This window comes from Clytia hemisphaerica, unplaced genomic scaffold, assembly GCF_902728285.1.
Source record: "Clytia hemisphaerica strain Z4C2 unplaced genomic scaffold, Clytia hemisphaerica genome assembly, whole genome shotgun sequence".
Lineage (NCBI taxonomy): Eukaryota > Metazoa > Cnidaria > Hydrozoa > Leptothecata > Clytiidae > Clytia > Clytia hemisphaerica.
The window spans coordinates 1,076,804-1,103,908 of record NW_027104020.1 but is presented as its reverse complement, the minus strand read 5'-3'; the positions used below and the strand labels follow the sequence as shown (position 1 = coordinate 1,103,908).

Here is a 27,105-nt window from a genome sequence, read left to right as displayed (position 1 = left end):
TATTTATTGGCGCTTCCGCGCGCCATAATGTGGCACTGCTGGACCCAACGAGACAACCGCGGCGACCGCCTCTTCGGGTCCACTTACGTCTTAAATCATATCGGGGAAACTCAAAACCCGATTTTTGAAATACTGGAAAATGAAAACACTTTTCGTTTTTGGTTACTTTCACTTTCGTTTTGACACACCGCCATTATGGTTTATTCCATGTGCATGTGCTTAACTAAGTGTAAACAACCACTGACTCCAGGAAATAAAAAATAAAAAGCTGAACTGAAAGTAAATATCATGGATCTCTTTAGGATCGAAAGATTTGGGGCTGAGTGTTTGGATGTAAGTTTATTTTATTTTATTTGTTTTTCAGGGCTATTGATATTGTCTTGGCACTTGGGGAGGCCATTCCAGAATTTGTCTGTATAACGGTGCTGACTCCTTTGTACGGGTGAAAGCAGATTTTTTGTTATTTAATCTGTACAGGTGAAAATCATTTATATCGGTTAGGGTCAGGATCAGTTAGGGTCAGGATCAGTTAGGGTCAGGATCAGTTAGGGTCAGGATCAGTACGACGACGGTAAGTTGGTCTAATATCGACATCCCTCGTCTAATACACCGTTTAACAGTCTTGCCATCTCCACCGTAGAGGCGGTAGGTAAAAATGCTCACTTTAGTACTGTGGAAGGTTAGAGAAATGTAAACATTGTCATTTTTTTCCTTTTCTTTAAAGAGAATGTTTTAGATGTTTGAACATGATCACTGCTGTTATGGTGTCCATTCCAGCCAAGCCATATTTTATCATTCTACAGAAATCCCCGCTTGAAAAATCAAAACATTGATACGTGGTCGAGTTTACTAAACTTTGCCGAATTAAAACACGCGAAAATATCATATGACATATGACCACGGCTTCCGTTTAGTTCGATCATGATTCTGATCGCGTGATATAGCTTGATGTTTTGACTTTTTTAAACCAATGAAATCATTTGTTTATACCGCACTAAAGGCCTTTCTAGATTACCGCTCAAAAAAAAACGGGGGTCAACATGAACTTTAAAGCCTGCTGCGGGAAAGGGAAATGGTTTTGAAGAACCAAACATATACAGAAAGGTTTTAATATTATCCAAATATCAGTATAGACCTAACTCTTCATACAAAAATTACGGGAAACGCATATTTGGACTTTGTACCCTATGCTGCACTCAAGCACTTGAGCCAAAATCCCGCAAAGGCGGGACAAAAATCAGTTTTTCGAGGTTTGCAAAAAAACGCCACATAGAAGATCTTTCAAATTCAGTATGTGAATAGGGCAGTAAAAAATACAACTTTTCTATGTTTCCTTTTTTTTGCAAAAGTTCTAGGAATGAAAATAAAGGGATAATGATAATTGAATACTATCCATTGATGATCCGCGGCACTATCGTAAAGCTAGAATCACTTCGCGTACACTTCGCTTGAGAAAATGATTGACAGATTGAAGTTTTTCATCCCAACGGCGCGCGCCGCGCGGGAGCTCTCGCGCTATGCGAGAGTTCTCGGCTCAATCCTCGGACCGCGTTAAAAATGGTAAACTGAGCTGAGATAGATCATTTCGATGGAAGTTGTTGGAATGTTTACAAGGCTCTTGACAGAAAATCGTTTGTTTTATTGTCAATGATGACAGTGTGGTTATTAATTTTGTGAGATCTGACAAATTGATGTTTGTAAGTGCACTTTATAGTTTTGATTCCCATTGAAGAATCATATTCTGGTTTTCATGTTATTAGATGCTGTTTTAGAGCTTTAGGTCTACACTGAATATCAGGAAAACAAGTGACATTTACATGGTTGATCTTTATAAAGTTTGATCTGACGGTTTGTTGTAAAGAATGTTGACCCCCGTGTTGGTTTTATATATAACCTATATTTTTGGATTTGTGAGAAGACAAATGTTATTGTAAAAAAAAGTCATTTGGAAGTGTAATCATACCCTTTCCAGGGAACTGGACCAAGATTTTTTAAGTCAGAATTCATTGCCAGTAATGCCGCAGTGTGGTTTGAAACCTTGTTGTAGGTCTGGTGGAAAATGGATTTATTTCTGAATGTAAACATTACTGCAGCTAGAATATTTTCTTTATTTTGACAAACAAAAGGTTCAAGGTTTGTTTACTTTTTATTTTACTGCATTTCTCTGTCTTATTCTGCTGTAGTAAGCAAATGAAAACTCCAGATTTTTTGTTTTTGTCAGTGCTCGCTCGGCAGCCATTTTGAATTTTTCTTTTTCGACGTCTGTACTCGGCAATTTCGTGACCTCTACAGAATCGACAATTTTGCCTGAGGGGAACAGCAGTGTGATATTAATGACAATTTTATGTATCTCTCCTGAAAATTTCACAAAAATTCATCTAGAGGAAAAGAAGTTATGATTAAACTGGATTAAAAGGAATTCTTTACCTACCATTTCTCTGCTGGGTTTTCTTATGAGAACTGGATGTTTACTTACCATTTTTTACCGGGGAGAGTGAAGTTTCCCGTGGTTGCCAAAATCAAAACAATAGAAAATTGTTCATATGCGTGCGCAGTCGACACTGTTAAACGGTGTATTCCGACTACCGACACCCTTCTTTAGAGAAAGGAATAATATGAAAGCTTGAATCACTGATTGAAAAAGTGTTATTCCTCTCTGACCACTAAGCAAAGAAAAATAGTTTCAACCTTTCTATAAATTTCAGCTGATAAAAAGGGTGCCGGAATTAGAAGAGCAGAGGGGTGTCAACATTAGACCAGAGACCAAGTTACGGTAAGTGTCAGCAGGGTTGGATTTTGGAGAGTCAAAATAGGGTTGGGAGTAGCATTTTGGTAGGTAAATATAGGACTGTAGGCCCTGGTAAGGATACCCCTAGGGTTGGGGCTAACCTTGGTATGTCAATATATATAGGTCTGTAAAATACACACTATAATAATTAGATTGTGAATTCGAATTTGTGCCGTGGCTTCGTGGTCTAGCGGTAGTGTATGGAGCTTCTGAACCGAAAGTACTTTTCATGTGCGAGTTTGAATCCCACCCGGAACTCAACTTTGGAAAATTTCAAAATTTCAAAGTTGAACTCTGAAATTGACTAAGTCCAACTTACAAACATCCTAAAGGTTCAGAAACTCCAGAAAACTTCAGATCAAAGACAGAGAAATACAAGATCTACTCTCACCCGTTCAAAGAAGCCACGACCGTCTGTAACAGGGGGCGGACGACACAGGATTTTTGAGGGCAAAAGTTTTCACCAAAATTCAGAATTTCCAAGGCGAGAGAAGAAAATGTATGAATTTCCAAGCCAATTGAATCAGATTGCAGTGCTGCAAATAACGGCCTGTGACCGGTAATTACTCGTCATTTTTAAGCTATAATATATGTGTTTTTTTTCCCGTGAAATTTTGATCGTTTCATTATTAGTGCTTACTGATTGAGTAATCACCGGCCAACTTGAAATTCCTTATTTGCAGCACTGGATTGAATTAAAAACAGTAAAAAAGAGTGAAATTTCCGACACAATTTGCGAAAGTACACAGATTTTCATCGGAATTTCCGACCACCACTGGAAAAAAAATTATTTCCAAGGCTAGAAAAAAATTTAAAAAATGTATTTTTTGGTATTGACCAACTTTTTTCACTAATCTTCCCTGGAAATCTGGGGTAGAACCCCTTGGAAGTTTAGTGAAAAGGGGTTGGAAAAACAACTCTTGATGTCATCTTATTGAGGAGAGAACCCTGAAAACCTTTAATTGACCCCTTTGAAAATCTGAAAATCTGAAAAATGAACAATAACTCCTTGGAAAATCTGAGATTTAACTCCCTGGAAAGGTTTGTCAATACCCCTATGGTTTAAAAATGGTATATATAGCCCATTTTTGTCCAGGTTGGCATGCAAACGATATCATATCCACCAGGATGCATCGTCTCCTCTATTTTGTACCGTAGATTGGTCTATTATCCACACCCCTCCCTTAATTTCGACACCGGATCTGCAAAATATTCAAAGCAAACCTTTAATGAAATTCTTAGTATTACTCTTTATCAAACAAGTTCTTCCATCTCATTAGAAATTCAGTAAACATTGTAAAATTCTTTCAATAAAAGTAATTTTACACAACAACGCATGCAAACTGTCTTGTGTCAATCATTAAAATTTTACTACTTTATTACTACACTTCAAATCATGTGATCATAATAATTTGTGCGCTTAGGACCTGACCTGACCTGGTTTCTCCCCGTCCTTATTATTTATCGTGAGCACATGCTCTAGGCACTAAGAAGTCATAGGTACATACAACTCCCTATTTTTCATTTCAATCGCCGAGACATGACAGGGCAGAGTTGTTGGCGTTATGGTGGTCTTATTAAATTCAAAAGGAACCCAGGTTCTTTTTATCAATTTTGGTTCACAGTAAAAGGGCCGTTTAGTTTGCGCATTAAAAGCCCTTTTAGAATGTCAAAGATGGTATTGTTGATGCTCTCTAACTTTATTTTTAAGGGGAATTCGTTTGCTTAGACAGGCACATGACTTTGTCTCCACTCAAACATAAAAATAACATTTAACTGTATCATCAATAAAACCATCTTCATCTTTTCAAAGTTTGTTCTATGGCCCATAGCCCCATGTAATGATTTATTTTGCTTACTCGTCTGACATCTCCATAAGATCTTGGTTCTCATCTTCTTTTCTTCAAAACATTATTCCAATTACACCTTCTAAGCTCAGCTCCTAGATATGATCAAGCAATTCCTCTCTACTCATTCTCAAGCAGCCCAATCTGCTCCAAGAGCACTTTCTCAGCTCTTCCTCAAGCAGCATCAACTTAAATTTCCTTTTCACAACTGTTCACTTTGGATCCCCCTCCCTTGTTTACCCTGTTTGTGGTTTTATTTATCCCGTTTGTGGTTTTATTTACCCTGTTTGTTGCTTTATTTACCCTGTTTGCTGTTTATATTCATTTTTTCAACAAAGCTACTACTGGTAATTAGATTGATATAGATTACTTGTCTGCTTTCAGAGTTTCGGTACCATGGGATAGATCTTCCCATGCTACCGAAACCCTGGACAGTATTACTGTACTAAAAAATTCCTTGCATGCCAAAAGTTGTTTTGATTCCTATATCTTTGTGGAAAGCATGCTAATTAGTTTTCCAGTGATGAATACATCGTTTAAGTTTTCTTTTCAAAAATGACACTTATCATTTCTCATATATCAACAATCTGTAATATGATGGGAAAATACAATTTACTGATTGATTAATTGATTGATTGATAACTTTGGTATGTATTTGTTTATGAATGATTTTTTGTTTCGAAGACCAGCCTACAGCTATGTCAAGATTTAAGGACGCATGTTGATAATACAATAAACTAATCTACGGTACTTTCCCATCTTCTATCCTGATTTTCTGACTTCTGACCGCACCTGATCTCAGACTTCGGTCTTCAGCTTATCACTTCCTTTTGTGTCTTGTGTATTCCTTTTGTTTAAAAAAAAAAATTATTTTTTCTTTCTTTCAAAATGTATATTGGGTTTTTGTCATGGTTAGTCGCTAGTTTGTATTTTCTTCAGTTCAAATAACTTCACTATATTTCTCAAGTGTTTCTAACTGTTGTGTAAGTATTTTTCTGGAACTATTTCTAACAAAAATTCAAAACTTTTTTGTAGCACTTTAAGTTTCATGCGTATGATCATCAACTACATACAAATGTTCTAACTTTCTAAAATTCAAATTTTTACAAGTCGTAGGGTCGTAAAAAGTCATAAAATTATGATAAAAAATTGAAACAAAAACAAAATGCTATTCTCAAAGGTCCGTTAGTTATTTGACATTGTAATTTTTTAACATGAACTTATTAATGTGTCAACATTTTGGCAACAATTTCTGAGCGAAATCATAACTAGCCTATAGGCATAAGTGAGAATTTTTGAGCTGCTTGAACTGCTGAAAAGCTGATTGAACTGAAGATTTTCTATAACCAGTATAACCTGCTATTCAGCAGAATGTCAGATAACTTGTGCAATATGCTGTCCACTTTAGATATTTGAAAGATAACAAATATGGAAAGGGAACCCTGCTTTCCAATACTTTCTACTATATTTCCTGTCTTTAAGATGGAAGTGACAAAGAAAAAAATGCAAAAGTAGAAGAATTTCTACAATTACAGAATTAATAAATAGACCTATTTCAAAAACTTCTTTTTTTATTTTAACATTATTAATTTTGTCTCCGTTGTTCTTTTTTTTCTAGGAGGAAGATGTGAAAGCAAAGGAGATGCATCTTCATAAGTTGATTGAGCAGCGAAGAAAAAAACGAAAGTCAAATATCTCTGAAGAAGATGAAACAAAAACACTCAAAAAGAAAAAGAAAAAGAAACTTGCTGACGATACTGAAGAATGCAAACAAGAGATTGTTGTGAAAGAAAAAAAGTTGAAAAAGAAGAAGAAAAAACAAAGTGATGACGAAGAGGATGAATCAGAGGTCGAAAAACAAAAGCTGGAAAAGAAAAAGAAAAGCAAAACCAAAGTTGACAAGAGTATTGAAAATGCACTTGAGAATAGTGAAGATGAATCTAGTATTTTGAGAGAAGATTCGACTGATAAGAGATCAAAAAAGAAAGAGAACAGCCTTGAAGGAGTTGAAATAGAAGAAATTAATGAACAAATTGAAGAGGAAAATGAAGAAAAACATAACAATGATGACTTACAACAAGAACCAGAAAAAGAACACTCATTTCCCATACTTGGGAAACAAGTACACAGATCTAAAGGACCGGTTAAAAGGAATTTACCACGTTGGCTTGCAGAACCTAAAATCATAAGTTCACGAACTGATACACATAATGAACACAAAATTGAAGAACTTGACTTTCTGTCATGTAACACTATTAAAAATCTTGAGAGAATGGGCGTAAAACATCTTTTCCCCGTGCAATCACATGTGGTACCTACTGTCATGGACATGTTTAAAAATAAGAAACCATGTTTCCCATGCAGAGATATTTGCGTTCAAAGTCCAACGGGAAGTGGGAAAACGCTTAGTTATGTTATGCCAGTTATTGAAGCAATGTCTAAAAACATTATTCGAGATTTACAATGTTTGGTTGTTCTCCCTACAAAAGATTTGGCAGCCCAAGTGAAGGTGACTTTTGATCAATGTGTTGTTGGGACTAATTTGAAAGTTGGCCTTGTTGCTGGTGTGAAATCATTTGCTAAAGAACAAGAAAGTATCATTACTGCAAGGTGAGATTTCATTTCTGAGTTGAAGAATTTTTTCAAACTTGATTTTACTTCTTTAATGAGAAATTGACCTACCAAATTAAGATAAATTATCCTGAGTGAGGATGCGTGTAAAAATCTTCATCGATTTATGTTTAGAAACACTGTTGGCATAGAATATCCTCAGAATATTTCAGAAATTGAAGGATAATAAAAGAAGTGTATTCATGCTTGTGAAATCTTCTTAAATTGCTTTAAATTCTAGACCAACAGGTTTTCACACTTTGATCGACATCCTGGTATGTTCTCCAGGTCGGCTTGTGGATCATTTGAAGTTGACACCTGGTTTCAGCTTGGCTCACCTAAAGTATATGGTCATTGATGAGGCTGATCGACTGCTTTCTGATAGTTATGCAAACTGGCTGGCTCTTTCAATGAAATCTGTACAAGCTGAGTGAGGATTCCTTCCTTTTTCTCCCCTTAGTAGGATCAAAATGAATTATGTGGATCCAGTTCAAGTGTCATGAAAATTAGCCTCTTTCAGCTTTAATTGAGCAGCTTCGCCCGACCTTACACCTGAACAATTAAAAATAAAAACAAGCAAATGACTTATTGTTCAAATTTCACATTCGAATGGATATTGTTTCAAAACTCTGTTTACTCCTCACGTTCTATCTTTTGCTTTTGCTCTTCAAAAGACCTAGGAAGCTTTTTATGTTATTTTCACTTTCATTATTTATTTATTTTCAGTTCCAGCCACAAGATATTTCCATTGACACCAGCCAAATTCAGTAAACCATTTCAACACGTTCAAAAATTCTTGTTTTCTGCTACATTGACGGAAAATCCTGAAAAGATTGCAACATTGGAATTATTTAACCCTATACTGTTCCTTTCGCAATCTTCTCGAAAGAAAAAGGATGATGACCAGGATGTAGAAGGGGAAGAACAACCACCCGAGGACCAAGGTACTGCATGAGTGGAATTTTTAGTCTGATTCCTAGTTCATTATACTAGGCCTCTATATTCTATTCTATCCCTTTGATAATTCAACCGTCAAGTTCCTTTACTCGATTAATCCCCACAAATTTGCCCAATTCAATCTGGTTGTCTTTTAGTTTATACGTCAGTTATTATGAAGTAATCCCAAGCATGTGTTTAATCAAGGAAATTGGTTTGATTGAATACTATTCTTGAATTTTCCGTATAATATTGTTTGGTTTACTGAGTTTATTGTCAGACCTTCACGGGAGACAGCAAGTACTTTTGTATGATACTTCTAATTCATGTACATTAATTGTTCTGGAAAGAATTTTGAGATTGGTTGACGACGTGTAGTTAACACTATTCACTTGTAGTTAGTGAGTTGTAAAATTTAATGCTCACCCTTCAGTACACTACCACTGAGCTTAATATAGCCTGGAGGTAGTTTCTCAATCTCGGCCATACAAAATCTGTTGATCGGAGTTTTTTTGAAAGTGGTACCCCCCGGGGGGGGGCACTGGGTTTGCGGACTGACGGTATGTGCGGGCCAAAAATTGGCTTTTAAAATTGCACCCTTACAGTGCAGCAAAAATCAGTGAAAATCATACCCTTAGAGTGCATTTTCCCCAAAATTTTCTATCCTTTTCGTGCAAAAAATGATCAAAATTCTAGCATTTTTGGTCAAAATATCTAGATTTTTCAAAAATTTTCTGAAATTTCTACCCTTACAGTGCATCTCTAGTATCGGTGTAAATGCATTTAGCAATGGTACAATTAATGGCACCACTTTCAAAAAAAAAACTCTGATCAACGATTTTGTTTGCCAGAGATCGAGAAATATAAGGGGATATAAAAAGTTCAAATGTTGCATGAAATGTTGGACTGGTTTTCCCTGGCCCTAACCATTCACTGTGAACACAGCCCCTTACAATAGGTTAACTTTATTTATTTTCGTATTTTTCAGAAGTGAATTTGAAGACGTATGTGGTACCTGATCAACTGAAGGAACGAATGATGGTCGTTGAAGCTCACCAGAAACCGTTAGCGTTACTTTACCTCATGAAGAACGAAGATCATCAATGTGCACTGTGCTTCACTAACTCCATTGAATCTACTCATAGGTAGGAGCAAATATTTTTAAATAGGAACTATTGAATTATCGCATTTTGGAAGTCTACCATGGAAAGTAATTCTCTGCAAATTGCAATTTGTACTAACAATTTGGGAAAAAAAACAACATTATTGAATACTCTCGGGTACCTAATAAACTGGGGGTTTGGGTTGAGTGGAAAAATCCTCAAAACTTAATAAGCAGGAAAATGTGCTGGGTGAGAAATTTAAGGAGACTAATACAGCAGAATTAGAAAAAAAGAGGGAACTTTCAAAAGCATCTTCCCAAAAATTAATTATAGAGGGGACGCTTATTAAGTATCCGAGAGTAATGGTTCAACAATAACATCTGGCTGAACTAGAATTGTTAAATTGTTAAAGGTTATCGTGGTCGGGAAGCTCAGTCGGTAGAGCATTCTCCTTGAAATCCAACCCTTTTAAGTTAGAACCGCCAGTGAATGAGAACATCCATTATTGGGGTAATCTGATCCAAGCTTTAAGTAACTGGGAGTCGAGAGAATGTGTGGCGCTCCACCTCAGCTTTCGATCTCACTGGTCTAGTGCAAATCACTCGTATGCCTAATTAATTTACTTATCGCAGCTAGGATAGATATCTCTCCTCTATGAGGAATGAAATTACACCAGTCGCAACGGGCGTGGAGGATATTCGCAAATACCTCAATAATTATACTTAAAATGTCTCTTATTCTTACGAACTTCGTAATGTATGGTCCTTTTGTTTTGCAGGTTGTTTTTATTGCTTCAACGTTTCAAGGATATCAAAGTTGCGGAATTTTCATCGAAGCTGAATGAAACTCAACGCAAAGGCATCTTACGAGATTTTCGTCAACAAAAAGTGAATTTGTTGATCGCTACCGATTCCATGTCACGTGGTATGGACATTCGAAATGTCGACCTAGTTGTCAACTACGACGCACCAAACAATGCCAAAACATATGTACACCGAGTTGGCCGGACAGCCAGAGGAGGAGAAGAAGGTTGGTTGGCATAAAATACTAAATTTCTTTCTGTTTTGAAGGTTTTTTCTTTGTTTTCCTCTGTTACTTCCAGGGATTAAAAGAATTAACAATAGTTGTCAAGCCCAAGAACTTCCGAGGCCTTCCCGAGTCTTCAAATTATCGTTATCTACTGACGAAATGCTTGAGTATCATTGGATAGGATACCTTCGCATTTTCGTTTTTCAAGTTAAATTGAAACTTGCTAAAATCTTCCTTTGTTGATTCTAGAGAGCTAAGGCCAAAAGCTTTTCAACGGTGAAAATGTTTTCCCTGAAGCCCATCAGGTTTGGAGAAATTAAGGGACTTGATGTTTCAAAAGTTCGTAAAATTAGAGTACAGTGGAATCTCTTTTAACTCGAACTTTTACAACTCAAATGTCTCCTTAACTCGAGCAAGTTTCATGGTCTCTTCAGTTTTCTCGTCACACTTCAGTGAACAATGCCTTATAAACCTTACTCGATAACTCGAAAACTCCTTTAACTCGAACAAATTTATGTTCCGCATGCGTGTTCGAGTTAAAGAAACTCCACTGTATTATCGATTTTAAATATTTATTCCCACTAGGTGAGGCAGTAACGATATTACAAGGAAAGGAGGTGTTTCATTTCAAGAAAATGCATCAATCGTTAGACACTGCGCGTCCCATAAAGAAAATTCGAATCAACGAACAGGCTTTCGAGGAATTTGAAGACGATTACGAACTAGCGTTACGAGATTTGAAAACCAAAGTACAAAGCGAGAAAAAGAAAATCTAATATGAAATGATGATTTTGTTGACGTTATGTGCCGGCTGAGTGGTCTAATTTGTCTTCGTTTCTTTGTTGTTTCGTGAAGATTTGCTTTTATTTTTATATATTTTTGACAAATAAGAGCTTAAAGGGGAACTAAACATTTTTTGAGGTCATGCTTTTTTTGTATCTAAGTACTAGACGATATAGTATAACTTCAAAAAATATGACTTCCATTCTCAATCTCTTTCGTTGCTTTATAAAAAGATTTTCTGTAAACAAAAAACAGTTTTTTCAGACGTCATTCCTTGTAAGTATTAGATGGGGCCCCGTCTACTCACGATTTTTTCTGAACTCGATAGTAGACGGGTAGTTTTGGACAAATATTTCTACAATTTCTTGTAGAAACGCTTCTGATTGGCCGATTATGTCTATTGTTCTCCTGAAAAATTTATGCAACAAAATTCTGATGGGCCAGTTTTCAAACGGTTTTTTTCTGGTGGCAAATTCAAAATCTCCAATTCTACCATACTAATTTTTATCTCATGTGAGCTTTGTGAAATGGAGTAAAAATTAGTAGGGGTCCAGACTATGTAAGTATGTGATGTGATTTAGGTATTTTTTTGAAATATTAAAAAAAATTTCTCCTTTAAGAAATAATATAGTTTTGTATCATCTTAATATCTAGTATAGCTATATGATATGAAAGATAATTTTGTCATGTTTGACCAACGAAATTATTATTGTGCAAGCTGATGTGAAACTCTCAAACTGAAGTTTTTTCAAGAACTTTTTTTCTCCTTTATTTCAGCGCCTCAAACTGCTGAGCAAGAAATGTATTACAACAAATTTCAAACTCATTTAGATTATAAAGTTATTAGTGTCTTTGTGTTAAAAATAAAGAACGGAGGGATTTCTCCACAATGGGCATATGATTTATGGCATTTTGACTCAAAAACGGCTTTAACTACACTCTCTATAGTTTTAAAAGAAAAGTGAAGCTCAAAAATGTCAAAAGATAAAAACAATTTAATAACACCTTTCGGCCTGGAATATGGGTAAATTAATGGCAAATTAGTCGAATAACGGTAAAAATAAGATATATCAAGCTTAGAAATGACATATTTTGCTCATACGAAGGGCTTTATCTATCAAATAAAAACGGCGTCGAATTCTCAAACAACTTTTAGCACGGCTCGTACACAGTTGACCAAATTAATTGCAAAATAGTGTTCTGGGGGCACGAGATTATTTCAAACATGTAAGTAGATTTTGTCTATAGTTGTTGCGTCACTGCAACGACTTTTAAAAACATTTTGAACATTTTATCTCTGCCGAGTTTGCCTTGCGTTTTTTGCTTGAGTTGGGTCAGGGGGTATCTCGCTCAGTTATCAGGTCCCTGAGTTATCCCATTTCCTGTTTCTGCTTTTATTATGTGATCATAATTTGAAAGATTCTGATACAGACTCCCGGGGGGTACTTTTAGGCAAATGTTTTTGCGGCAAATGGGGCGATGGGACGTGAATGTACGTTATTTTACAAGCGTCTAGCTGAAATGATAGCAGACAAAAGACATGAAACTTTCTCAAAAGTTACTAACAGCATTAGAACTATCATATGCTTCTCGCTCGTTAGATCTACAGTGAGATGCATCCGTGGATCGAGAGGTAGAGTACCGATATAGAACCTATCCAAAGGGTCGAGAGTAAGCCTTTTCCCCAGGGTCAAGGGAGAGTCGAAGTCGATTGTTAATGTTTTAGAGATTGCCCCCTATCAATCTGGCCTGGGCGTCGCGCCGCTACTGGGCGTAATGCATGGCATGAATTCTATTTCGCGCCAAAGGTATCCCGATTTTTTACTTAGATAAATCCGATATTCCGAATCAAAACAAAGAGACGATAGACGAGAGAAGAAAAATTTCTGGAAAGGTGAAATATTTTTTTTACATTTTCATCCTCTGACTATCTATTGTATCTTTAACTCCATCAGATCTGGACTTTCTCATGATCATCATTTATCTCAAAGGTAAATGGCTAATCCAGTTAGATTTAGAGTTTTTGATCTCTAAGAAAGTATATATAATAGTCACCAAACCGGTTAACACGATGTCAATGATATATCACGACCCTGCCGATGCACCGGACAGTCCGGTGCCACACTGGAAACCTTTTGTTCAGTGTTAGCCCAGGGTTAATTTTTCAAACTTGTGTTTCAAAAATAATACTCCGGCCGGAGAGGCACTGGCCGGAGTCAGCTCTGGTGTTGAGATTGTCCGGTGTTAAAAGGTATTCCCATCCTACACCGGACTTTGAGTGTCCGGTGTTTGTAAAGTCTGTTCCAGCCGAGGTAGGAAACCTATTTTACCGGTACGGGCAAATTTCAGAAAAATACTTTGAAAACAGTTAAAACACTTGAGAAAGTCTCAAAAAATCAGGATAGAACGATAGGAAAGTAGAAATGAGGGGAAATTAGTGACAATGCATTCTGGAGTATGATATCGCGTTTGCCAATCATTTTATTTTCCCCCATTTTACTACTTTCCTATCTTCGATAGACCGATTCTGTGTGGTGTGTGATGTCATTCCCACAATCAGCCATTTTTATCTAAGAAATAACAGAAAAAATATGTAAAGAATGGTTTAGTAACACCTTGCTTAGCTTAGCTCCAAAAGGCTTGAAGTGTTCCATGCGCATAGTTTTCTCCAGACGGTGTCAATCGAACAACTTCGAACAAAAATCGCAATCGAACCAATCGAACGTAATCGAACGCGATCGAATAATTGCGATTCGATTGTCGAACGTAATCGAATCTCAATCGAACGGCCGATTCCTGGGTAATATTCGATTGCGTTCGAGTAAGGTTAGATTGGTTCGATTGATTGTTGACTATGTTCGATTGGTTCGATTGATTGTCAATTACATTGGATTAATCTTCGATATCGTTCAATTACGATTATGTACAATGAGTTTGATTGCGATTAAATTAAATTGGATCACTCTGTTAGAGCTTCTTAGCGTGGGCGGCCGAGCGCTTAAGTACCATACTAAAGCGAATAAAATCTAATACAATTGAATCAATCGAACGTAATCGAATACAATCGAACGTAATCGAAGCAATCGAACAGCAAATCCTGGGTAATATTCGATTGCGATTCGATTGCATTCGACAATCGAACTGCAATTATTCGATTGCGTTCAATTGCGTTCGATTGATTCGGCGTTCGATTCGTTCGATTGACACCGTCTGGTTTTCTGTTAGTTTTTTTATTTCGTGGGTGAAAATTAGTCAGTTAGGAACAGGCAGCTTGCTTGAGATTTGGTTGAAGATAGTGCTTAACTGAATTTTGCCAAATTAGTCTATTCTGATTTTTCTCAAGTATTTTTGAGTATTTTTTTGAAACTGTCTGTACCTGTGAACCAGACCCGACCAGACCCGACCAGACCCGACCAATCCAATCAAACTAATTGAACTCCATTGAACAATTAGAGTTTGAGTAAAAAAATTAATCAAACTCTAAGATTTTTAATAAAATTGTGAGTGATTCAATCAAGTTCAATCAATGGGTTTCGATTCTATCAGTTTGATATTAACCCAATCAGGCTAGCTCTAAAGCTCTAAAACAACATCTAATAACATGAAAACCAAAACATTTTATGATTCTTCAATGGGAAGCAATACTTACAAACATCAATTTGTCAGATCTAACAAAATTAATAATGGTACTGTCATCATTGACAATAAAACAAAGGATTTTCTGTCAAGAGATTCCAACAACTTCCATCGAAATGATCTGCCACAACTAAGTTCTGCCATTTTAGCACGGTCCAAGGATTGAGCCGAGAACACTTGCAGAACGCCTGCAAGCTCCTGCATGAGGAAAAACTTTAATCTATCAATCATTTTCTCAAGAGAAGAGTACGCGAAGCGATTCTAGCTTTACGATAGTGCCGCAGATCATCATCGGATTGTATTCAATTATATCATTATCCCTTTATTTTTATTTCTGGAACTTTTTCAAAAAAGGAAAAATAGAAAAGTTGTATTTTTTACTTCTCTTTTCACATACTGAATTTAAAAGATCTTCTATGTGGCGTTTTTTTGCAAACTTGAAAAAACTGATTTTTGTCCCGCAAAAGTACAGAGGCACAGACTGTACAGAATCAGTGTACTGACCCATAGCTGGTGGAGTGGTGTATTTTTTAGGTTAAATTGAGTTAGTGCAGTTTACTAATCTAAACTATTTTTGTGTTAGGAAATTTTAGTCTCAATCTTCTCGCAAATTTCATTTTTGAAATCTTTTTGCAAAATTTCTGAAAATATTTTTTCTTCTTTTTTATGTTGCTTTTATTAGTGCTTTTATTTAAATTGTTATTATATAAATTTATTTTAGTTTATCCGGGAAAATGTACATATATGTACCCTTTGGATTAATTTATAGAAATAGAAATAGAATACTAAAAAGGGTGGTGTTCTGAATTGATACACACTGAGAAGTTTGTTTGTACATTGTACTAATTTCAGTGGTACAAACACAAGAACCCAGCCAGACCCAGCTAATACCCATGTATATTTGCCCTTATTTGTCGAGAAAAGTTAGTACAGTGTACTAAAAGGGTGGTGTCAAAGCCCTGGTCATGGAAGAAGAAAGAAAAATGTGTTATGTCAATGTACATTGACTGTTACAGATTTTGATTTTAAAGCTGGATATATTTATTGTTTTCGTTTTGGTTTATTAAGGATGTTGTACCTACTTTTATCATGTTTCATTCCTTGAAACTTGTAAAACATTTAATTTCCTAAACACGAGAATTCTTTGTTAAAATACTTATTACCTTTTTAGTTTGTAGCATATTTTGTCAATATCTGTAAGTAACTTGAAAAGGACACGTAAGAGGTCGAAATATCTTTTTATGTTTCACTTGAATATTATTAAGTTATTCATTTAAGCATTTTATAGCGTAAATTAAAAAATATGGCTAAGTATAAAAAAATTTGCTTTTAAATGTTTTTATACGTAGCAAGAATGGGTAATATACTTTGCTGTATGATTAATTACTGAATAGATAGAAGTGAATAGTACTCTATAATTGGGATAACAATTTAGGCTGGAATGTTTGTTTGCCATCACCCGACTGACCCCACCTTGAAATCTGCTGACCCAAAAAAACTGTGTTTCCATTTTAAAGAAGATTATTTTTTCTTCAAATCGAAACCTCTATCGTGTCTGTATATCGTTCTATCTAAGAAGCTTAAAGAATCATTATTTTCTTTTTGCTCAACCGTTTTCATTTCAAAATTGCACAAATGTAAACAGAAACGCAACTCTAAAATTTAGGGTCGAGTGGCGGCAAACCAACTAAGTCCAGCCTGTCTTGTTAACTCCCCTGCTTGACAGTTGATATTCAGCTTTCTGATTAAAAATATTTTTGAAATATTTTAGGAAAGAATTTTCATAAATTAAAACAATATTGTGATGGTTGGGAGAAGTCGTGATGAGAAGAACCGCCATTCTTCCTCCATCCCGCCCTCCCTTGTCCCTGCTTCCAAAAGAAGAGCGCCCAATGGGACTGGTGAAAATAGCAACCGTCCCTCAATACAAATGAGACTAGTTGTATCACGTGATATGGTTCATTATTGTTTTGATATTTTGATCAGTCATTTAAGAAGGACAGATCTCCCCAGATCTAAACATCCCAAATTCACAAATGATGCCTAGTAAGTGGTCTTTTTATTTATCTCTCAACTGAGGTGATTCATGATCTTGAAATTATTTAGAATTATTTAAAAGTAGCAGTAGCATTTTGTTTATGCCCTGCAAATGAAAGACAGATTTATGCCAAAAAAATTTCCCTCTCTAGGCTACAAGAACTTTACAGGTCTACTAAGACTACAGCAATATATATTTTTGTTGAATTTTTTCTTTTCATAACATTTGAGCAATATTCAATATTCAAACAATTTAATTATTATTCCATTGGGCTGTTCTATAAAATTTACATACAGTGGGGTGGACGAACCTTCTCAAGTGAAAACAAATTTCTTGGAAAAGTGTAGATACCCCCTGGAATGGCAAAATTTGCAAAAGAACCCTTGGAAAAAATTCTTTTCATATCTTAAAGTGAGGGTGGATGAACTAAAATCAGTCGTTCACCCCCGGAAATTCAAGAATAACTTTTTACCCCCTGGAAAAATGTAAAAAACACTTCTTTAGTCCCCCTGGAAATTCTTCTTGGATTATCCCCTGGAAATGTTCGTCCACCCCCTTGTATGGTCATAAAACCCTAAATAATAATCATATTTTCATACTAAAGTAACCCTGATCTGACATTTTGTCCGATCCACTTGAAATCGTTATTTCAAGCCTTGACACCTCATTCATGTTTATATTATTTTCAGCCCCTTGTTTGTGACATGGAAGACTGGAAAAGAATATCGTTTACGTGGTTGTATAGGAACCTTCAGTGCTTTGAGGTTGCACGATGGATTACGTGAATATTCTCTGTCAAGGTGATATACTCTCGTGGCATAATTATTGGCGTCTTAAAAGACTGGATTACGTCACAACTATAAATTCTTTGAGCTTCTTTCCAAACTTTCATTAGCCTGTCTCCGTCTTAAAAGTTTCGTTTTGAATTTCAACGAACGTTCTTTTTTGAAAGACAAAATGGTCATTCTTCGTATCCCTTTTTGATAAATTCCATTGACTAACTCCAGATTGATTTAAAAGGTGGATGGTTGCAGGATTATTGAAACAACAAGTGCTAAAATATTTATTTTTCATTGTTCGTCTTTAGTGCGTTGAGGGACAGCCGTTTCAGACCTATCAGTTTGGACGAAGTCAATAATCTTCATTGCTCAGTCTCCCTCCTAACTAACTTCGAATCCGATAAAAATTATTTAGACTGGGAGGTAAGATTTTAAAAGACGTTTTACGATTTATAGCCAAAATCTCTCACTGTAGAAAGTAAGGCTGGAACGTCTCGTTTCCTAATGATCTCCGTACTGTATCGATCCCTGGCCTAGTTTTTAGTGTTGTTGAAAGTCCAACACATACCTTTATTGGAACTAATTTTCGCTGGAACTAATATCCGCGGTCAAGTAAAATTTAAAATTGATTCGCGGGTTTTAATTTCCGCGGTTTTGCCCTTTTTTGGACAAATTTCTTTCATTTTCCTAGGGATTTTTCAAATTTTTCGATATAATTGGAAACAATTGTATTTCGCGGATTCAAATTTTCGCAGTTTTGCCAAAAAACCGCGAAAATTAGTTCCAATAAGGCGAAAGTGAAATCAGATCAAGATGGCATCAGAACTGTAACCTGTTTAACCTTTAATTGTCGCTAGATTCATGATATGGAACATTGTTCGTTCTTTTAGGTGGGAGTTCACGGAATAAGAATCGAATTTCACAATGAACGTGGTCATCGGAAGAGCGCCACTTACCTGCCAGAAGTCGCATCAGAACAAGGTATAATGGACTCTATAACTCTTTTGTCAACAATGTTTCAATCATATCATCTTTGACTCGACTTATCTGATTATAAATCTAGTAGAAGTATGCATATAACATAGGTTGGTGTGCAGAGTTTTGTAAAATCTTTTCAAATAGCGCCATATCAAAAAGCAGCTTAAATTCCATGCGCCTTTTTATGTCTCTTAGCTCAATCACTGAGTGTTTGGCCCTCGAGCGCACATTTCTTGATATGAGTGTTTCGTTGAACCCGTTGCTTACTGTGTTACAGTAACAAGCTAATCTCGAAAACGTCACGAGTTTTCCCTCTCTTCTCAACACTTAACTAACAAATTTTTTCGTTTATTTTAGGCTGGACGCGCAATGAGGCAATCGACTCACTGGTCAAGAAGGCAGGCTATTATAAAAGTATAACAGAGGACTTCCGAAAGACAATAAAACTAACTCGCTATCGAAGTGAGAAAATTGTTCTTAGCTATGATGATTATTGCGCTGATAATGATGTCAGCTAACGAAAGTGGAATGGTAGAGATTTTAAAGACTTCTTATTTGACTTGTTGATTTTCTTCTCGTGGAAAAACGAATGGTTGGTGATAATCGAACTTTTAGTTTTAGTGATGTGTATCAATATATCTTGATGAACGATTCAACTTTCTTTTAAAGGCTACACCCAACGCCTGAAGAAGACCTTTAGCTATAAAACAACTTTTTAAACAATTTTGAGTGATATTTCCTAAACACTTGATTAAATTCGTTGTCTGCTGTGAAGTTAATATTGGCTTTTAGAAATCGATTTTATAAATATAACAACTCATCATTTTTACATTAGTATCAGGAATCTTTCAGTTTATAGAGCTATTCACATATTATTTAGTCAGCCACACGAAATCGAAGCAAAATTTATCCATTGAAAATCATGTATAAGTAGATTCCTTCTAAGTTTCCTTGGATAAATCTCGTAATTAATTTCTAAATTTGATGCATGTAAAAAAGCCCTTTAACAAGTGTCTTGTCGGGTGTTAAAGAATATACACTAGTAAAAGATGTGTATTGGAGACTTGTATTTACTAAGGCGTTGGTTACAGTTAGCCGGGTTGAAATGGAAAAATAATTCAACTCGGGATGAAATTCACTCCGGCAGGCTAGGCGGAAGCCTCCCCACTTTTGAGTAAATGAGATTTTTTTCTCAAATTCATAGCAAATTTTATCTCATTTTGAGCCTTCAGCCTCCCCACTTTAACGGCTGTTCCACCGGGCCTGTCCGGTCTATATAGAAAATACTGTTTAGGCGGGGTGAAATCGTTTTTAAGTGAGGCGGGTTGATTCCTGATGAGGACCGAAGTGAAATTTCTTTGAGGAATTGTTTCGCAAATTCTTGCAGATTTTTAATACATGTAAAGTATGTGTCCAGTTGAAATTTCACATATAGCTGGAGTGAAATTGTGCATACATAACACAACGTCTCCCCGGCTACGTTTACCCAGCGCCTAAATTTCAAGAAGAGTGGCTCTTTGCTTGGTTACGCCCCTGTTTTTATCTTTTGTTCCTGTGCAGAACCTTGATTTTGTTTTTTTTCTTACGTAAAATGTGATAAGTTTCAGGTTAGGAGCGAGTCTTCATATTTTTAGTATTTATATATCATTTTGTATTTTTCGTCGACATATTATTCACTCATTGTTTTATGGAGAAAAACAACTAAATTTTTCATTATCGAAACGAATAAATATCTTATTAATCCTGATTCCTTCGATATGAAACGTGTACTAACAGATCACAAGGCACTTGGGTTTAGCTTGTTCAAGGCCAGTTTTTTTAGACTGGTTTGAAATGTAAATTTTACTTGGCAGCTGGATGACATCACTAGTAAATATAACGGATTTTAGGCTACGTGGACCATTTTTTGGGGTTAATTGACCAAATTTTAAAAACAATATTATCTTCATTATCCTTCAGATAAACTCGTCGAAGTTTTTTTTTTGAAAGAATCTTGTTTGGCAGAGGCTTGTACTAAAAATTGAACTTGTAAAATGCCTAAAAAGGTTCTAAAACTTTTCGATTTCACTGTGGGGTTTGCTGATGTTAGAACCAAAATAAGACAATTTGTGCCAAATTTCAGCCATACATGACTTTTAAAGAGATTATTCTACTGGACTAAATCTGCAGCGGAGATAAAGGCTATACTTTTTGACAGAATAGTTATGATAGTGCTTGTTGAAATGATATTCAAAAATGTAAATTATAAAAAATATTAAAAAAACGAAGATGAAAATATGAAAAGGTAGACTATCATAGATTTATAAAAGCCCAAAAGGCTAGATATCAAGCTTTTGTTTTGCTGAAAAGTGTGCCGAGGTTAGGTAGAAAATCCTACCTAAGTCACGTGACATTACAATAGAATTTCAGCGCTTGCCCAATTAGAAGCTTGGCTGGTTTTCGAAAACAATAGCAGCAATAATTTTTGCGATATTTACTTTTTTTTTGCTTGGAAGAGCTTAAAGCACTCCATCTAGCCCTTCGGGCTTTATAAATCTATGTCTGTGCTATGATCATTTACACCCCTGAATCAAAGACCCGCTAGGACCCCGGTCCCACTGGAAGATTTGGCCAAAATTTCGTCCCGATCGGAAAATACCATACAATTTCGGCCCCACTGGAAAATTGACTTTGTTTTCATCCCCATTTGAAATTCAATGGAAAAAGTTACACTACAAAACCATCTCCAGTGGATTTTTAGACCCGAGAATATTAGAATCTCTATCCTCATTGGGATTTCGATAGATATTTTTACCCCCACTGTGAGAAAGAAGTTCCACCAGGGGTGTTCATCTATCTATCACATCATTAGAGAGACTTACTTTACTTCTTGTAGTATTTTTTACGAAATGTCTTTCATTTCGAGAAGATTTTGCATTGGTTTAAAAATTGTAAGCAAAACAAAGAATTAGTGAACACTTTCATCGAATGGTTCAATTCAGAACATGATTACCATGACAACAGCCCTCTTATGCATTTTGGTTCCAGAATTATTTTCAAAGATTGTTTAATTCTCCAGCTACGTTTAATTCAATTTAAGGAGCGTGGATATTTTGTCTTGGTTACCGAACATTTCACTGATGAGGGCCCGGGGGGGTACTCCTTGTCGACCGACGGGGGTGCTCCGCTGACGTTCGAAAAATGTACCCTACGTGGGACTCGAAATTTGCGAAAAAAGTGACCCTGAATGGGACTGAAATTCCAAAATTTTCTCAAATTTTCTACTTTTTCCCCAAATTTTCCAAAAATAGGCACCCTACGAGGGACTGATTTTTCTATTTTGGTGTTTTTGCGACCCTACCTGGGACTCGTGGAGGTCAAAAAAGGTACCCTGACCAGCGGAGCATCCCCGTAACCCATCTTGCCCTAGTACCCCCCCCCCCGGGGATGAGGGTCCCTTTTCACGTTCTGAGAACATTCGATAAGTCGCTGAAAATGTATATCTGTTAGTGTCGGTTTTGGATCATTTTCATTACTTTTCAGGGCAGGAACAAAAAAAATAAATCTAATATTTGTGACCGAGAGGGTCAAAATTTTGTTTGTCAGGATTGAACTTTTCATTGTCCAAATTTTGTCTGACAAAGTCAATTATTCAAAATCCGTTCATCGGGCCAAAAGCAGTATTCGTCTTCTCCTGGAGTCAAGGTCTATGACTTGAAATCGGGGGGTTTTGCGACAGTACTAGAAAGTGAGAATGATGTTTTTCAAATTTTGATAAAAATATGAAAATTTTAACGACTTAATAATGACATAATAAAAAAGGTTTTACAAAGGAAAAAGAAAGCAAAATACTTTGTACAACATTCAAAAGTAAAACTCGAACAGAGTAAAAAACTGAAAATAATATTATATACAAATGTTCTAAAATGCCTGTTCAATCCAGCAGAATCAAAGGGCTAATTTCTTTTTCCCTTTATTGAGGGAATGTTCTTTACTGTGAGTATGGACGTGTGTTTGTAAACTACCGCTCTGTGAGAATGATTTCCCACACTGCCAACATTTGTACGGTTTCTCGCCTGCAAAATAAAATAAGAAGGAAAGGTTGAAATAAATGGCTCTGTTGTTTTTCAACAATTTTCTCCCAGTCGTGAAATCACTGAATTTCGAAGGGTTTTTCAAATAGCGCTTGATAGTTCATCATTAATATTTTTCAGAGTGGGCTAGTAGAGCAACAGGGCCATAACTTTTGATACATAAACTTTTGTTTGCACCTTTTTCTGCGTCGATGGATACACGCTTTTTTTTATAAGAATGGTGTTTTTTCATTTCATCATGAATATTCTTAACTACTTTTTGGCGAAAATCATCCAAAAATATTCTTACGGTATTCTTAGGTTAAGATCGAAATTGGCAATCTACAGGTTAAAATACATTAAAAATGACATTCTTAGCTTCAGTTGCTTAATTCCATGATGGCAATATTCTTACCATATTCTTAATTTTTTGGCCATTTTCATCATGGACATTCTTATAAAGTGTATTCTTATAAAAAAAAGAAGCGTGTATCCAATTTGAAGAAGGCATTTGAAGCAAAAGTCAGGACCAAAGGAGTCTCTGGAAGCCAAATTTGTGGTGAAACTCAAAGATGTCAAAATTTCGATTTCTGAAAAAGGCTCGGCAACGAACGTGTTAATACATCGATTGAACGTGTTAACACATCCACATAATGCTAAAATACCTGTATGCGTCCTCATATGTCTTTTGAGATCTGTTGAGCGGGCGAACGCTCGTGAACATTGCGTGCATCTATAGGGTTTTTCACCCGTATGGTTACGTATGTGGCGTTGTAGATCAGTGGAACGGACAAACGCGCGGTCACATTTGTCGCACTTGTACGGTGATTCACCTGAAAGAAAAATAAAGAGGAAGAGATTGAATTGAGTGTCAAACAATTTTTCGAGCTAAATTATTAGAGAAATAGCTTCTTGTATTTGTCATTAGAGAAAACAATCAATTTACCAAATTTCAGTGCTTCGTTTCAATATTTCGGACATGAAACCGTTCAAAATTTAAAGTACGAAACTAAACCTTCCAAACGTAATTGACCAATGGCATATGATTCGTACTTTCAGTTTATAGGGGAAAAGTGCCCTTATCTTATTGTTTAATCGGGTCAGTATGCTGACTCAGCACACCATAGTCGGGTCTCTTAGATACCCTTATAAAGCCGTATACATTCTTTAAATTCAAAATTAGTGGCAAACAATTGGCCTAAAAATCAGTTTTCTGGCAAAACTAGGTAAAGATCCCAGCCGGTTCTAATCCTCTAAATTGCTTTAGCACCATGAAAATATGCTAATTAGAGCCTTTTCGGGATCTTGCGTTTATTTCTATCGGGTATACCTGCAAAAAATGTCAGCTGCGTACAATTGCCTAGCAAAAAGCTTATGACTTATTGATTGATTGCCTAATTAAATAACTAATTAAATTTAGTTTTTCATATCTACCCACTTTTTCCGTTGTAAAGGCGATGAGAATGTTTTCCTCGGAACTGAAAAAAGTTTAGCTGATCTAAAGGTTACATTCCGAAAACTTCATCGAAGATCGTAAGATTTTCGAGGCATTTTAATAAATAAGAGCACTAAAACTATGAACTCTACCTGTGTGACTCCGGATGTGGCGTCTCAAATAGCACGGGTATTGAAACGCTTTTCCACAATACGTACATTTCCAGGTTCGACCAGCACTGTCTGGACAAACATATTTAATATGGCGTTCCAAGTAACTTTTATACGTGAAAATTTTGCCACATTTATGACAGGTGTAGCTCTCATCAGTTTTAGCTTCCAATGTATCTTTATTGGTTAATTTCTGCATTTTATTCAAATACCATCGATAAAGTTCTGTTTTATCATCCACTGGAAGATCGGTGAGACCATCCATGAAATTTTGGAGATTAAGTTTATCGAGACCTGTATCTTCAGAGATATCGTCAGCATTGAGTCGATTGTTGTCGAAAAATTGTCTGATCGCTTGTTCCGTTGTTTCGAGTGTTTTGCTGAAATTTTGAATTCGTAACATTAGCAAGTTTAAAAATTGAGCTAGTGCATCTTTAGGCGAAAGAGGGCGACCGGACCAACTCCCAGACAGTTGGTTGAACGTTTCTCAGTTCTAAATTTTATATCCTCTTTGAGGACTTCAGTAAATGAAAAAGAATGAAAATATTAATATCATTAGTGAGCTATTATCTCATTGGCACATTTTCCTCTCAAGGCTATAAAAATTACTACATTACCACAATCTCGTCCCCTGCGTTATCAGCGTATTGATATACTTACTGGCGTCCATCAGTAACGCAAATAAAGCTTGGATTACACCGGAACGAGGCTGATATAACCAAATTCCTTCATAGGAAGTATCAAAGTCACGTTCAATTTGAGCACAATGCTAAGTGAAGTTAAATATTTCCCCCCAAAGTAGAATGAATTGAACAGCGAAATAAATAAGAAGTGAAGAGGTCTTACTCGAACAAACTTGAAAGATGATCTTCATTGTCATCGGTCAGTGCTGACGTGTTGATGGTGGTTGTCGTGGCAACAGGAGGGGTCGTTGTAATAACAGGTGGTGTGACGGGGTTCAATTTCGGTGGTACTTTCAACTCTTCGGGTACCTTCATTTCGGTCTGTAAAGTATCGCTTTCTGTAATTCGTGCTGACTCAACAAAATCATCGGCTGCCGGTTGAATGGTTGTGTTCATGAATGTTTTGGTGGAAAAATCACCGGTAGCGAGAGCACGTGGAATAATGAGATCGCTTTCCTTGGGAGAAAGCTCACAACTACTGCTGCTACCTGGAAAGAAATATTTTTGGATGAATCAAGACAAAAATTCTTTAGAAACTTTACTAGAAATTACCTAGTGTATATGGGCCAAGGAATATAATGACTGTGGCTAGAATCCGCTGGTTCACTAAATTGCATAAATTATAAAGGGGAAAATTGGTGAGCATTACCTGATGTACTTGCACCATATCTTTGAGGGGAGCAAGACGCATTAGAAGAAGCGGGCGAAGAAGAAGTGCCATCTTCGTGAGGTTGGTAAGGGTTGTTTCTTTCATTCATGGCACTAGTATCAAACCAATATGATTTCTCATACTCATAATTCCACTTCAAGAGGTCATTATACCTCAAAACACCATGAACTATCTTCTCTTTAGGAGCTGGTGCAGAAGATGCAAGGTCCAAAAGATTTGCTGTAAATGAAAGAAAGTGGTACGAATAAAAATATTTGTGACAACAATGGCGTAAATTGTACCTCCATCTCCAATTAATCAAGAATTTCGTTCTCGTAAAGGCTCGTCATCTTACAATTCTAGGCTAAAAGATGCTTTCGCACAATTGTGTACAATTTGAAATATACGAAATAAAAAGTGGATTAAGTCAATAACAAGGATTATCCTCCAGTTATTTCGATAGAAAAAATAAAGAAAAAAACATATAGCGCAAAACGGTACAATCAACTCTCCGTAATTCGAACTTCTATTATTCGAATCTTTCTGTAATTCGAACTAAAATATTGGTCCGCTCAGCTGGAAAGTCATCCAAAATACTTTCCGTAGTTCGAATCTTTCTCCAATCCGAAAAATCTTTTTTAACTTTGAAGACGGAATAAGAGAAAGTCAGCTGTAGTTTCTGCGAAAAGTGAAGGCTTTATTTTTACCTGCAGCTGCTTGTATATCTTCCATATCGTTCCGCGGGTAATAATTCTTCAGTAGGAACGAGCGGGGCATCATTTAAATACCTTAACACTGAAAATTACTCTCTCTACATGTGTCATGGACACACTCACCACGACAATATCAAACGATACTACTCTGGGAAAGCAATCGAAAACAAAGGTCTCTTAGTAATGTTGCAAGACTGAATGCATGCACTCTAAGTTCTCTACGAGCGAAATACTTCTCCAGGAAGAAGGTCGAAAATAAGAAAAACTTCAAAATCAAAACTAAATTAAACAAGATCCCAAGGTTTTCCTGATATCCAAAAAATGACCAAAGCTTAACCATTAATGAAAAGCCAGTTTACATTCAATGAACCTTTGCAAGAATTTCTTTTTTGCAAAAAATTAATTTCTGCAAAGCAAAACTACCTGGTTGAGATGGTTTTGCAGGGAGAAAGTTCAAGCTGGGTGTTATCAAAGTTTTGCACGCACGATTTGGCGGCGGGCAATGAAGCAAATCAAAAACAGTGTTTCCAATATACTGTATGTGAGCATTGTTTACTTTGCAACATTTGTTTACACTGTTTTCTAATAGTCACAAACAAATTTGATGTGTAAACAAACAAACAGAAAATTGAATTGCTGAAAGTTTCTTTTATTTTCTTTTAGATATTCTCAGACAATATTGATTCAATTTTTTTCGTTATAGTTTCCTTCAATTCAAAGCTTGCTAAAGATATTCTGAAGTTCGTTTTTTTAATACAACATAGTTTTCTTTAATTCGTAATTGGCCGAAGATAGTTCTTCGTTGAAACCTCCAAGAAATAGAGAGCAAAAGAATTTTAAGCTGAACAAAATTTTTCCGACCAGACACATGCGAAA

At 36.0% G+C, this 27,105-nt stretch overlaps 3 protein-coding genes across 4 annotated transcripts; 2 read left to right on the top strand and 1 right to left on the bottom strand.

The window, feature by feature from the left end:
• The first annotated feature begins 203 nt into the window (after window positions 1–203).
• LOC136811485 (ATP-dependent RNA helicase DDX51-like) lies at window positions 204–11,174 on the top strand. 2 transcript variants are annotated; one of them, XM_067068102.1, is made up of 7 exons: window positions 204–333; window positions 6,254–7,245; window positions 7,487–7,675; window positions 7,972–8,189; window positions 9,170–9,326; window positions 10,063–10,313; window positions 10,899–11,174. In XM_067068102.1, the coding sequence occupies exons 1-7, from the start codon at window positions 289–291 to the stop codon at window positions 11,087–11,089; spliced, it is 2,043 nt and encodes a 680-aa protein (XP_066924203.1). In that variant the 5' UTR covers window positions 204–288; the 3' UTR covers window positions 11,090–11,174. The 2 variants fall into 2 exon arrangements, with proteins under 2 accessions (XP_066924203.1, XP_066924204.1); XM_067068103.1 differs by lacking the exon at window positions 204–333 and adding an exon at window positions 1,677–1,697.
• Window positions 11,175–16,490: 5,316 nt separating this feature from the next.
• On the top strand, window positions 16,491–19,359 carry LOC136811517 (AMMECR1-like protein). Its single transcript, XM_067068140.1, has 5 exons — window positions 16,491–16,778; window positions 17,460–17,570; window positions 17,858–17,972; window positions 18,440–18,530; window positions 18,885–19,359. Exons 1-5 carry the CDS (start codon window positions 16,537–16,539, stop codon window positions 19,043–19,045), a joined length of 720 nt encoding a protein of 239 aa, XP_066924241.1. The 5' UTR covers window positions 16,491–16,536; the 3' UTR covers window positions 19,046–19,359.
• A 2,907-nt stretch (window positions 19,360–22,266) lies between these two features.
• On the bottom strand, window positions 22,267–26,719 carry LOC136811505 (uncharacterized). The gene is made up of 6 exons (XM_067068127.1): window positions 26,224–26,719; window positions 25,517–25,756; window positions 25,031–25,355; window positions 24,167–24,564; window positions 23,245–23,412; window positions 22,267–22,582 (listed from the first exon to the last, which is right to left on the bottom strand). The coding sequence occupies exons 1-6, from the start codon at window positions 26,294–26,296 to the stop codon at window positions 22,455–22,457; spliced, it is 1,332 nt and encodes a 443-aa protein (XP_066924228.1). The 5' UTR covers window positions 26,297–26,719; the 3' UTR covers window positions 22,267–22,454.
• Window positions 26,720–27,105: the final 386 nt, after the last annotated feature.

Coding starts and splice junctions, on each gene's coding strand:
- LOC136811505 (XM_067068127.1), bottom strand. CDS start 26,296: ATGATGCCCCGCTCGTTCCTACTGAAGAATTATTACCCGCGGAACGAT. Junction 25,356..25,516: donor ATATGGTGCAAGTACATCAG/GTAATGCTCACC, acceptor ATTTCTTTCCAG/GTAGCAGCAGTAGTTGTGAG. Junction 23,413..24,166: donor CCACATCCGGAGTCACACAG/GTAGAGTTCATA, acceptor TTTTTCTTTCAG/GTGAATCACCGTACAAGTGC.
- LOC136811485 (XM_067068102.1), top strand. CDS start 289: ATGGATCTCTTTAGGATCGAAAGATTTGGGGCTGAGTGTTTGGAT. Junction 7,676..7,971: donor ATGAAATCTGTACAAGCTGA/GTGAGGATTCCT, acceptor ATTTATTTTCAG/TTCCAGCCACAAGATATTTC. Junction 9,327..10,062: donor TCCATTGAATCTACTCATAG/GTAGGAGCAAAT, acceptor TTTGTTTTGCAG/GTTGTTTTTATTGCTTCAAC.
- LOC136811517 (XM_067068140.1), top strand. CDS start 16,537: ATGGTTGGGAGAAGTCGTGATGAGAAGAACCGCCATTCTTCCTCCATC. Junction 16,779..17,459: donor AAATTCACAAATGATGCCTA/GTAAGTGGTCTT, acceptor TATTATTTTCAG/CCCCTTGTTTGTGACATGGA. Junction 17,973..18,439: donor AAAATTATTTAGACTGGGAG/GTAAGATTTTAA, acceptor TCGTTCTTTTAG/GTGGGAGTTCACGGAATAAG.